The sequence below is a fragment of the Pistacia vera genome, unplaced genomic scaffold (genome assembly GCF_008641045.1).
Source record: "Pistacia vera cultivar Batoury unplaced genomic scaffold, PisVer_v2 Contig673, whole genome shotgun sequence".
NCBI lineage: Eukaryota > Viridiplantae > Streptophyta > Magnoliopsida > Sapindales > Anacardiaceae > Pistacia > Pistacia vera.
In genome coordinates this window covers 1468693-1481949 of record NW_022196527.1, presented here as the reverse complement: position 1 = coordinate 1481949, position 13257 = coordinate 1468693, and the positions used below count along the sequence as shown (strand labels likewise).

General features: G+C 34.2%; 2 protein-coding genes across 5 annotated transcripts in view; both read right to left on the bottom strand.

Annotated features, from left to right (window-relative positions):
- LOC116113058 (vesicle-associated protein 2-1) overlaps positions 1–13257 on the bottom strand; it is a 29117-nt gene that overhangs the window by 7123 nt on the left and 8737 nt on the right. The gene's annotated exons all lie outside the window — the stretch shown is intronic.
- Positions 1529–3934, bottom strand: LOC116113056 (50S ribosomal protein L19-1, chloroplastic-like). The gene is made up of 5 exons (XM_031399206.1): positions 3826–3934; positions 3382–3732; positions 3090–3176; positions 2864–2997; positions 1529–1723 (listed from the first exon to the last, which is right to left on the bottom strand). The coding sequence occupies exons 1-5, from the start codon at positions 3847–3849 to the stop codon at positions 1615–1617; spliced, it is 705 nt and encodes a 234-aa protein (XP_031255066.1). The 5' UTR covers positions 3850–3934; the 3' UTR covers positions 1529–1614.

The window sequence follows — 13257 nt, the reverse complement described above, 5'->3', positions numbered from 1 at the left end:
AATGAGCATGAGTCATCTATATGTAGTAATTATGCATTAATTATGCATTAGAGAAAGAGAGTAGAGAAATTGAGTATAAGCTACTCTAAGAGTAAAGAGAAAGAAAGAATGAGCACTAGAGAACAAAGAGAAAGTAGTGCTAATCAAGAGAATAGAGTAGGTTGTGCGATGGGGAACCTGTGAGTATGGGTAGAGTATTCCCGCATGTACGCCGTATTGAGAGAGCGGCATGAGTATAAGAGAGAGAAGTGGTGTAGCCCGTGAGAGTACATGCGGATAAGGGCTATACCCAAGAGTACCCGAGAGAGAGTTATACACTCACATGGCCAAAGGTTCCGAATCCATGCATAACCGAGTCCAATCGACTAGAATGAGTAGAAGTCACAGAGAGCGGGAGCGAGTCCCGACCGTGCCTCCGGTAAGATGGGACCGTGACTTACTAAAGAGAGTTAGTAGAAAAGAGTTACGAGAAAGAGAAAACAGAGAGAAGTATAAAAGAGAGAGTAAATGAGAATTGTAAGGAAAGAATTAGAGAGAGTTACGGGGATAGATGAGTTGAGGATTTACTTACTGAGCATTGTTTTGTGCTCACCCCGTTGTTCCTTATGTTTTTGCAAGACCTAGGTGAGGACACAGTTGGATGAACGTCGGCACGCGAGGAGAAATGGCTGCACTGTCCACCCTGTTTTTGATAGTTTTGTACATGATATAACTTTTTGTATAAAAAATGTATATGTTTAATAAAAGAAAAATTTGAACCCAACTTTTTATGTTATCTTACATGTATTTTTACTATATATATTTTAAAAGAATATGAGTAGAATGAAGTTGTTACAGTTTATTCCATGTTCACTGCAGAAATATAAATTTAAATAATAAAATGATATTTTAAAAGCCTATAGGTGAAAAATTGTTATTAAGCCATTATTTGAGTAGGAAACATACGTTAACTCTTATAATAAAGGTAATTTGTTATCCCTTATGCTTGTTTCTACTTTCTACCCCTTCGTAATATCTTGATCTATTATCAAGATATTGTCCGGGTGAAGATTTAGAGGACGCATATAAAATGTCATAGTAAACAGCCCAAGATGCTCTAGCTGGAAACCTGAAAGAGCAATAATATTAAACATTTGCTTTCTTTAAAACTTAAAACTAAGCTTAGAGCGGCAGTTTCCAATTTATGACTTCGCTTTCAAACACTATCTTCATGTTTTTGCTTCTAAGTAAACTAAGTGTTCTAATTAAGCACATATATGGATAAGATCCATGGGAGTACAAAAGTAATTCTCTTTCTGAATGTTTTTACCAACTCAAGCTATCATAATTCTCAGACGCAATCATTTGCAAAATGATACCCCTTTTTCGCCACTGTAGCAGCTCAAGGGTCAAATGTTTGCCTTGTATCAAAAGTGTAACACATTGGCTAGAAAGATATACTGGAAGCCTGAAATTATTGATGCGTAAACTGAGAATGATGATTTGGTTCATCTATGCTTACAATTTTCTTTTAGATTAAGGCAAAAAGGATAAAAAAAATGGAATAAGGAATTACAGCTTTTACAATATCTCAGGTTCGGGGAAACTTTGTTGAAGGCACAAACATTAGTGGTCTCATTTGAAAGTGGAGAATCTAGGAAGCTTGTCTCTCAAATAGTACAGCCGTGCCCTCCTGACTTTCCGGTGTTTGACTACTTTTATCTCCTTAATGTTTGGTGAGTAACTGCAATAACAAAAGATGGATCATTTATAGGTGACTTCCTCATTGTTCTTTCCTTTTCTGCTTCCAATTTAAATAGAATATGAAAGAAACATAGAAACAAAAGGTTCCCAAATTCAAAGGAGCCCAATTTTACATGTACAGACACTGATTCTGTACTTCTATCTCACATATCATTCTTTGAATGATAGCAAATTAGCTTAAAATAACAGAATAGCACAATCACCGTGGAACTAAGGAGCCTATTCCACAATAATCATTGGATGTTAGCTTGCTGTGGTTAAGAGAAGAAGAGAAAAGAAAAGGTGCAGAATGTTAGTCAGCAAGATGAGGACATACATATGAAGCCTCGAAATGCTGCATGTTTCAGTTGGTGAAATCAAGCCAATAATGTAAAGAACAACCAGTCTTAAAGTCCTAACTCTTTCGCTAGTAAAAAAAGAAAGGGTTTGATAAATGAACACCTCATCTTACCAGAACTTGCTCCTCATTAATAGAAGCAATATGTTAACTCCACAAGCAAAATAAGAGTGTTGGTATACTATCACGATTACAACAAAGTAAGAGTTTTGATATGGCTAACACAATTACAACACTGTGGCTGGTGAAGGAAGGGTAAGGGAAATTTTATTGATTCTTCAGTCCATTGGAACCCTCCCTTGTTCCTATTTTATCACAAATAATTGACTAAATCATATTCCGTGAATTTCTATGCTCCTGGGGGTCGCCTCATTCCCACAAAGAATATTAATTAAAATTAAAAAAAAAAATACATTTAAAAGAATTAAAAAAAAAGACAGAGAGAAAGAGAGCCCCCCAACTTCAGAGCTCTAGAATAGGCTGTAAAAGGGACAACATCCAAAAACAATCAAGACATCACAATTCCTATTTATTATATATTTTATGAGAAAACATATGCTAAGAGAAGGAGGGAGTGAGAAAGCAGGCATTGTCCACAAAGGACTTTTCCTGCACTTCAGCAATTTATTTTCAACTGATATGAAACACAAAATATGTTAACACAGGCTCACTAGTCAATCAGAAGAATTGTTTGCCCAGAGTCATGCATGAAATAAATCCTCTAATAAAATAAAAATAAATACTGTTGATGAAATTAAGTGTTAATGGAAAAGAAATACTCACAGAGGGAACACGATCTCCACCCCTATACCGGCAATAATCCTACGGATTCGAATGGTAGTGTGGATACCGGCATTTTGTCTTGACATAACAATCCCTTTGTAAATGGACAACCTACGCCTGTTTTCAGGAACTTCCTGTAAGTCAACAACATAAACCAAAAATCTCATAAATTCTGTTTAAATGGTACAACAAGAACCTAGTAAAGAGAATCAGAAACAAACATTACCAATTTAATCTCAATGATATCACCCGTTCTAATATCTGGGATCGGTCTTTCCTTCTCAGATGCTTCAACTGCCCTCTTATTTAATATCTACATAAAATATAGAAACACAGTTGAAATTTACATAAAACTCCAACTTCACTGACCCTAAACTAACTTCATAACCAAAAAGAGGAAATGCACCCCAATTAAAAAGAACCCATTTTCTAGAAAAATCGGTTTCCCGCATTTTCCGAGAACGAAACAAATCATTAACAAAAACAAATAAAACAGCTGCAATTGATAAACTTATTACCCCCATTATATCTCCGAGCTTAACAATGGGCTTTCTCGGTGTTTTCACTTCTTCCTCAGCTTCGGTTTCGGCTTCTGCTTCTTCACCATCTCCTTCTGCTTCAACAACATCCCGTTCCTTCTCTTCAACACTTTCACTCGCTTCCACTTCATTAGACTCCGCCCTCACCGCAAAGTCGCCTCTCATTGGTGCATTTACAAACAAGCCCAAATTCCACCCAACTGGCCTCGCCGAAACTTTAGACACGGAAACCCTATGACCGCTGTAGGACCCAAGAGAAAGAACAGTCGAAAACCCTAGCTTCTTTGAAGGGAGAGATTGAGAAGAATTTATCGGGATCATATGCATAACCTTAACACGAACAATAAGAAAACGCTTAAACGGTTTCGAAAATGGAAAGAAATAAAAAGAAGTTAAGCATAAGCGTATTATGAGAGAAATTACCTGCGGAAGAACTTGGGAGCCCATGGTGACACTGTGAGTGTGAACTCTCGTGAGGATTTTGAGACACTGAGTGAAACAATGCCTTATCTGCAGAAGTTGAAGAGATCGGCTTAGGTTCCACACGCTCTATCTGCTTCGTCCACACGTGCGTGTACACACACACACACACATTCGTCCACACGTGCGTGTATACACACACACACACATTCGTCCACACGTGCGTGTACACACACACACACACACACACACACAGATATATATATATATATATATATATATCTTTAGTCATAAGTTGAGGTGAAACATTTGGGTCATGTTAGACGGGTCAACCCTAACCCGGCAACAATCCCCAGGCGGGCCGAGTTGCACAATGGCAACCCACAACCCGGCGGGTTACTGTTTTGTCTCTTTGCAAGAGACCCTCAACCCGACTGGCTAGCCAAAAATAAAAAAATAAAAAAATTTTATTTTATTTTTCAAATTACCCCTTTACCTTTGAATATAACCGTTAAGAGTGTCTTTTTCGTCATTTTTCTATCCCATTTTTTCTATTTTGGCCCTAAACTCTCATTTTTCTCACAACTCAATTCTCCATTCTCTCATATTCTCTAATCTCTAATCTCTACCTCTAATCTCTCAATTATTCATTTATTCTCTTATCTTTTTGTTATCAATTCTCATATTTTAATTTTTATTAGTTTTTGCAATTTTTAATTCATATTTTTATAATTTCCAAATCCCAATTTCCATATCCAATCTCTTTCTTTAATTTTATTTATTCTACATCAATTTTTTTTTTCAACTACAATGGATAATATTTATCTACATCAATTATAATGATGACGGAAACTACTATCCTGTCCTAGTCCCGTTGATTTTACTAACATAAATGCAGGAGGAGATTCAAATAGTCCTGCTTTCCCACTCTCAAAATCCGATACACCTCAAAATATGCCCCCGTTCCAACACTCCAGGTGGTTCTAGAAGTCGCCCTCGTAATCGTCGTGCTCGTCCAACTTCATCTCAAGCTGAGGCGGTCATCACTGCCGTCGAAAGCGAAGACAGACACACATTAGATGTTTGGCCCATTCAACAAGTTTTACGAGATAGAAAATGACGTTCAAGTCGAAAGCGGATGCAAATACTGTGGAAATATTTTAAAGCTGATTCAGGTAATGACTATACTTTAAAAAGGCATGCTAATAAACATATTAATCAACATGGAATAGAGTAGCATCAAACTCAAATAACTAATATGTTACTAATTGGCGTTATAATTCTGATGTATATAGGGAACAATAGCTTTATATATTTGCTACAACTGATCAACCTATTAATATGGCTGAAGATAAATATTTTGAAAGATTTGCTCAAAATTCATTTTTTCCAGGATTTAAAAGTTTTCTAAAACTGCAACTAGAAATGATTAATAAAATTGTTTAAAAAATGAAATTAGAATTAAAAATAAAATCCATACTTGTTATGTTAGTGTGGCTGTAACTGCCGATATTTGAAGTGGTAGAGCTAAACAAGATTATATTTGTGTGACTAGTCTTTATTTTGATAATGAATGTAAATTAAATAAATCTTTATTAGGATTTAGATTAATATGATTTGATCATAGTGGTGAACAATTTATAATAAAAGTGTTGAAGTTTTAGAAAATTATGATATTGTTATAAGTGATAAGTTTAACTTTAGATAATGCAAGTTCTAATAGTAAAGCTATATATTATTTTCAAAGTAATTATCCTTTATATAACAATTTGAAGTTTTTTCACCAACGTTGTGCATGCCATATTATTAATTTAATTATGAAAAGTGGTATAAACAATTAAAGAAAATATTAATAGATTGAATCGTTTAGCTTGGATTACTAGTAGTAATAAAAGAAATGTTGAATTTCAAGACGATTGTATAAAATCAATATGTCTCCTAGAACTTTTGCATTAGACATGCATGTTAGATGAAATAGTACTTATTTAATGCTTGATTCATGTTTACCTTATGCTAATATAATTAGTTATTTTGTAACAAAATAATAGAGGTCCTCATTATTTGGGTAGAAAATTATGGCAAATAACTAAGATATTTCATTCTTTTCTTAAAAACGTTTTACCAATCCCTTTACAACTTTCTGGTGTGTATTATCCTACTAGTCCATTGGTAATACATACATTATAAAATTTCTGAGTTATTTATAAAAACAAAGACAATGTAATTTTTAAATGCACCAATAAGGCAATGGAATTTTTTTTTTTTTTTAATATTGGGACCCATTCATTTTCTTTATGTTTAGGTCCATATTTTGATCCTAGAATTAAATTACCAGTTTGAATGGTTTTGACAATTTATGTGAAAATTTACAAACCGAAGCTATGCCAATCAATAGGAGAGGTAAAAAATACACTTTTTGAAGTATATTTCTAGTATGAAAATAGGTATGGGAACCCGCAAAGAGGCAAAACATCCAGGAAGCTGCATCAGAAGAAACAAATGAAGACTTCTACTCTTGGGTGTGCACTGAATAGGTCAAAGAAGACCCAATGCGAAGCCAACCTCCTCTTCAGAAGCTCCACCAACAACAACACTAATGTATTGTCTTCCATGCAGTCGCAGAGTAATGAGCTTCAACATATTTGGCAAACCGTGAAATGTTACCAGTAGATCCACAATAGAGAGCCACATTGATCTCTTAGACTATTGGAGAGCCAGAAAATGTATTTTTCCGGTATTATCAAGACTTACCTTGGATGTTTTCGCTGTTCCTGTCTCAACCATCTCATCCAAACAAAAATTTAGTGGCAAGCGGAAGAATTTTAAATGAAAGGAGAACTAAACTTTCACCACAAATGATTGAAGTCCTCACATGTCTTCGAGATTGGAACGGTCGCGCATCAGGTCAATACGAGGTTGTCAACGAACTTTTAATAAATCATTTCAATTTTGTAATATAGATGATACGGATGAGGGAGGTCCTAGTGAATCCCAAATTAGTTGCTTTGTAAATTGTAACTTGACAATTAATTGTCAATTATTGCACTTTTTTCCTTACCAACTTTTTGTCCTATTGGGTTTTTTCTTGTTGAGTTTTTTAACAAGGCAATAATTATTGTAATTTCTTATTTATTTTTTAATAAATTAAATATTTAATTATTCTTATATTACAATTTTATGTAGTAATTGAATTAATATTTGGAATGTTAAAAAAAAAAATTATTTAATTTAATTTTGATATTTGAAAAGAAATTAACATTAACTAAAACAATTACATTTATTCATTTATAATTGTTAATTAGTTCTTTGAAAATTTAATTAAACATTTAAACTTAAACAAATAAAACAAAACAAAATCAAAAAAATAAATCAAAAAGCGGGTTAACCCGACCAACCCGCGCCTAACCCGGCGGTTAGGGTTGGCGGTCCGGTTTGGACCAGCCATTCCTTAATATTGCGGGCCTACACGGCCCGCCAATGTCACTGAGCAGGTCAAGACCGACCTGCCATTAATAGCAACCCGCCGTGGGCCAGGCGGGTTGCTTTTCCACCTCTAGTCATAAGCTATATGATTGCCATTTTGAGGGTTAAAATTCTTTTATTTTGACACGTCAGTAGATTGCCCGACACATGGTTGGATTTGATTGGTGATAATGTAGATTGTTTACATTTGGTTGGATTTTATTGATGATGATGTAGCATAAATTGATGAGTTGTACTTTATGGTATATGTGATTTCATGAAATTGGTGTTTCATATTGTTTGTCATTAATGACAGATTTTAATAACCTTATTTATTGTTGTTTGTTTTACATTAACAAAAAATATTTACATTTACACAACCTTATACACAGAACGTTATTTATTGCTGTTTGTTTATAAATTTTTGTGAGTGTAAGAGGTTTTATACGTTGTATGCTATTCACAATGCATTTATGTGAATTTAGGGGGTTTGTGTATATGAATGGTTTGATAAGTTTTTATTTTATTACATTGTATGTGTTATGTGTTGCTCTTTAATATAAACGGTTACAGATATTTATGAGAATGTGAAAGAGTTGTATATTTTAATTGGATGTAAATAGTATATATATGTAATTATTTGTATAATTTGGTACATTATTACCAACCAAAAACTGAACAAGAAACAAATGTATAGTTTTTCGTTTTTATATGTTTATATGTCATGTTCTTGCCAGTTTATTGTTTATTTTTTTTCACTTATGTTCATGCCAGTTACTTTTTCCTGAAATTTCATATAGGTATATACAATTTGTGGAAGGAACAAAGCTGCTGCTACTTATATATCTTGGTGAAGGTAAAGTTATTCGATATTGTAATTTTTATATGTTAACATGTGATGTTCTTGCCAGTTCCAATTATTTTTAATATTTTTTTCATTTATAATGATTTATATTATAAGTTATGGTTCGGCAGGCGAATCATGAGCAGTCGAAGTATAATGAATTATGTTATAATTTATGGTTCGCTAGTTGAACCATAATGGACCATTAGTATGTTTACAGTGGCGTCGCACAGGCAAATTATGTCTGTTTATTATTGATATAACAACTACTTTTTTCTCAAATTTGATTTAGGTATATACGATTTTTGGAAAAAACAAAGGTGTTGTTTATATATCCCTGTGAAGGTAATGACTCTTTTTATTTGTTAATTTTCATTAAAAATTCAGTTGACCGAATTATAATTACAATAACAAGTTAATGTTTATATGCCGAACCATAGTGATATAATGATTTATATTATAAGTTATGGTTCGGCAGGCAAACCATGATGAACCGTTAGTATGTTTGTCATTATGTCACAGGAACTCCACACAACGAATCATGTAGAGCATCATGAGTGGCCAAAGTATAATGATTTATGTTATAATTTATGGTTCCACAGGCGAACCATAATGGACCATTAGTATGTTTACAGTGGCGTGGCACAAGCGAATTATGTTGGTTTATTACTGGTATAACAACTATTTTTCCAATTATAATTACATATATAACAAAGTAATGTTTATATGGTGAACCATAGCGATATTGTCGGATAAAATTTGCAAGAGCAAACTATAATGATTAATATTATAGTTACGGTTCGGCAGTCGAACCATAATGTATCATTGGTATGTTTGCTTTTATGTCACAGGAACTCGACACAACGAAACATGCAGTTTTTTATTATATTGTAAAAATTCAGCTGCCAAACGATGCTGCACCATTACTATACGTTATTGATAATTTTCTTTTTTTTCCCTTGCAGGCAATTCATTGCAATGTCTTATTGTTTGCTGAAAGATCTTAACCAATCACGTGATGATTGGGTAATCGTTGCCAGAGTAATAAGATGTTGGGAATGCATTAATTTTAAAATGAATAACGATGTGTTTAGCATTGATATGGTTTTGATGGATGAACAGGTGCAAAATATAAAGATTTATGTTAGTTAAAAGTTTTATTATTCATAAATTACACATATTTGTTAGTGCTTTTCATTTGCATTGGTTTTACAAAGCAATGTGATGCATGGAACTATACCAAAAAATAGGGTTCCTAAGTTTAGAAGCCAGATTCATGAAGGTTGTATATATCTAATTAGAAATGTAAGAGTTATAGGATGTGTTGCTTCTTACAGGCCTGTGGAAGGCACATATCATATACAATTTCTGATGACCACATCTTTGAAGGAGATCAAGGAACCAAGAATAGCCATTCCAAAATTTTATTTTAAATTTTCTGGTATTCATGATCTTGAAAATAGATCGCATGATACTACTTTGTTGTCAAGTATATTTAGTTTTACTTATATGGTTAAATCACAGGATAGTCCTCAACCTTCTGTGCTTTATGCTCTTATAATTACAGGTAAAGGCATGAATTTTAATAAACCACATGAGTAAAAGCACTGCAGAACACTTTATGCAGGAAAGTAATCTTGAAAGCACTCAAATCCAAGGCACGAAAACCCATCGTAAAACCACCAATTTTTATTCCTATGCAACTCTCGATATCATCATAAGATCAAATCAAAGAGTAAATAACTACTAAAGTTGCCACTTTAGGTCTGAGCTGGGAACCTTGCCCATCTAACTCCAAAGAGGTCACGAATAGCATAGCATTCGGAAAGCGCAAGATAACCAACAAGAACCTAGGATTTTCTAATCAAGGGAAGCACGACATTATTAAATAAAGTGATGACAAAGGGTCTCATGTCAAGGTCTAAAAACATTACCAAAATCTTCCTTCATTTTGTCCTAAAATTATTACATCTAAAACTTCCATTATGCATGGAATCTCTACTTTCATCCCTCTATAAATCTTGCCACCTCAACTACCCCAAATGATGTATCGTGTATCAACACATAAAGATACATCAACTTCTTATCGTCAAAAGTTCGCTCAATGACTTCGAATTCCTCTTCTACACACATCATTACACACAATAAACTTGTAGGGGTAATAACAATCACATACAACTTCATATACAGAAAGAATACGATAAAATGGAAAAGAAAACATACAAATGAACTTGAGCTCGTCTGGATGTACAGAGATCAACTGATTACCACCACCGCGTCATGACTGGGTCCCACCTTCAGATCAATCAATTTTTCTCGTCTCTGGATAATTACTCAATAAATTTACAAACTGCCACACACACAACCACTCAACAACAATCAAGCAAACCCTAAGTCAACCAAATTTTTTTTATCTCCTAATCCATGGAGCAAAATAGAAGAAGACTGTCCTAAATAGAAAATAATAATTAATAGAATCTAGTGCCAAAATGCTAAGAGAAATCAAACTGAGTGAAAAAGAAGAGAGAGAGAGAGAGAAAACACCTGTGGTGAAACAGAAGTTTCTCGGTTCAAACAAACCGTAGCAGTGGCCCGATGATTTCGCCACAAAGTCGGGTCTTCTCTTTCTTTCAGGTGGTCCTAAGGAGATTAAACTCGGAATCTTCTGTTAAACGAGTGGTAGTACGGTGATTCTGTGCACTCAGTGATTCTACGAATAAATGGTGATGGAGATGATTGAATGAGAAGGGGGAAAACAGAAGAGATGACACGTGTCGCATAAGTAGAGGTGTGTCCGTTTCAAAGTAACAGACTGGAATTAGGACCCAGTGGGAGGGCACATGGGTGTAAAGTTTAGGTCTGACGTGTCCCGTTGAGTTTAGGTGTTGAGTCATATCACTAATCCTTTCCCCCCCCCTTTTAAATAATCAAATTACAGAAAAGACTCTGCCCCGCGTTATTTAAGGAATTATTTGTTTTTATAGGAGGAATTTTATATTATTACTTTAAGAGTAAATGACTTTTCCGCACGCAAATAACGGCTTAGCTGACACTTTCTCGTCCGATTTTTAAAAACCACTTTATTACTCAACTTTATAATTAATATTCTGTTTTTCATTCTACATCGTTGTGAGCTTACACCACCATCATTTTCTTCTCCAATCATCACTAACAAACCTCTCAAACTCTACTATCGTCGACCTCATCAATTATCGATAATCGAGTGATTAGAGTTTACGCAACCACTTATCCCAGTCAATTCTGATCAATCTCATTACAAAATCTAATCTTCCACCATCAAAAGACTTATCATCTCCCCTCTTTAAACCCCTAAAAATCTGGATCAAGTTTATTCTATGTTCACTACAGAAATATAAATTTAAATATAAATGATATTTTAAAAGCTATAGGTAAAAATTACCATTAAGCCATTATTTGAATAGGATATCGTTAACTCTTAAAAAGGTAATTTGTTATCCCTTATGCTTGTTTCTACTTCTACCCCTTGTAATATCTTGATCTATTATCAAGATATCTTCCGGTGGAGTTTAGAGACGCAATAAAATGTCATAGTAACAGCCCAAGATGCTCTAGCTGGAAACCTGAAAGACAATAATATTAAACATTTGCTTTCTTTAACTTAACTAAGCTTAGAGCGGCAGTTTCCAATTTGACTTCGCTTTCAAACACTATCTTCATGTTTTTGCTTCTAAGTAAACTAAGTGTTCTAATTAAGCCATTATGAATAAGATCCATGGGGTACAAAAGTAATTCTCTTTCTGAATGTTTTTACCAACTCAAGCTATCACCACCACTGTAGCAGCTCAAGGGTCAAATGTTTGCCTTGTATCAAAAGTGTAACACATTGCTAGAAAGATTACTGGAAGCCTGAAATGATTGATGGCTAAACTGAGAATGATGATTTTTTAGTGAATGCACTCTATCATCTATGCTTACAATTTTCTTTAGATTAAGGCAAAAAGGATAAAAAAATGGAATAAGGAATTACAGCTTTTACAATATCTCAGTTCGGGAAACTTTGTTGAAGGCACAAACATTAGTGGTCTCATTGAAAGTGAGACTAGGAAGCTTGTCTCTCAAATAGTACAGCCGTGCCCTCCTGACTTTCCGGTGTTTGACTACTTTTATCTCCTTAATGTTTGGTGAGTAACTGCAATAACAAAGATGGATCATTTATAGGTGACTTCCTCATTGTTCTTTCCTTTTCTGCTTCCAATTTAAATAGAATATAAAGAAACATAGAACAAAAGGTTCCCAAATTCAAAGGAGCCCAATTTACATGTACAGAGACTGATCTGTACTTCTATCTCACATATCATTCTTGAAGAATAGCAATAGCTTAAAATAACAGAATGCACAATCACCGTGGAACTAAGGAGCCTATTCCCAATAATCATGGATGTTAGCTTGCTGTGGTTAAAGAAAAGAGAAAGAAAAGTTCAGAATGTTAGTCAGCAAGATGAGGACATACATATAAGCCTCGAATGCTGCATGTTTCGTTGGTGAAATCAAGCCATATGTATAAAACAACAGTCTTAAAGTCCTAACTCTTTCGCTAGTAAAAAAAGAAAGGGTTTGATAATGAACACCTCATCTTACCAGAACTTGCTCCTCATTAATGAAGCGATACGTTAACTCCACAAGCAAAATAAGAGTGTTGGTACCTATCCCGATTACAACAAAGTAAGAGTTTTATATGGCAACACAATTACAACACTGTGGCTGGTGAAGGAAGGGTAAGGGAAATTTTATTGATTCTTCGTCCATTGGAACCCTCCTTGTTCCTATTTTATCACAAATAATTGACTAATCATATTCCGTGAATTTCTATGCTCCTGGGGTCGCCTCATTCCCAAAGAATATTAATTAAAATTAAAAAAAAACATTAAAAGAATTAAAAAAAAAAAAAAAAGACAGAGAGAAGAGAGCCCCCCAACTTCAGAGCTCTAGAATAGGCTGTAAAAGGGACACATCCAAAAACAATCAAGACATCACATTCCTATTTATTATATTTTATGAGAAACATATGCTAGAGAGGAGGGAGTGAGAAAGCAGGCATTGTCCACAAAGGACTTTTCCTGCACTTCAGCAATTTATTTTCAACTGAT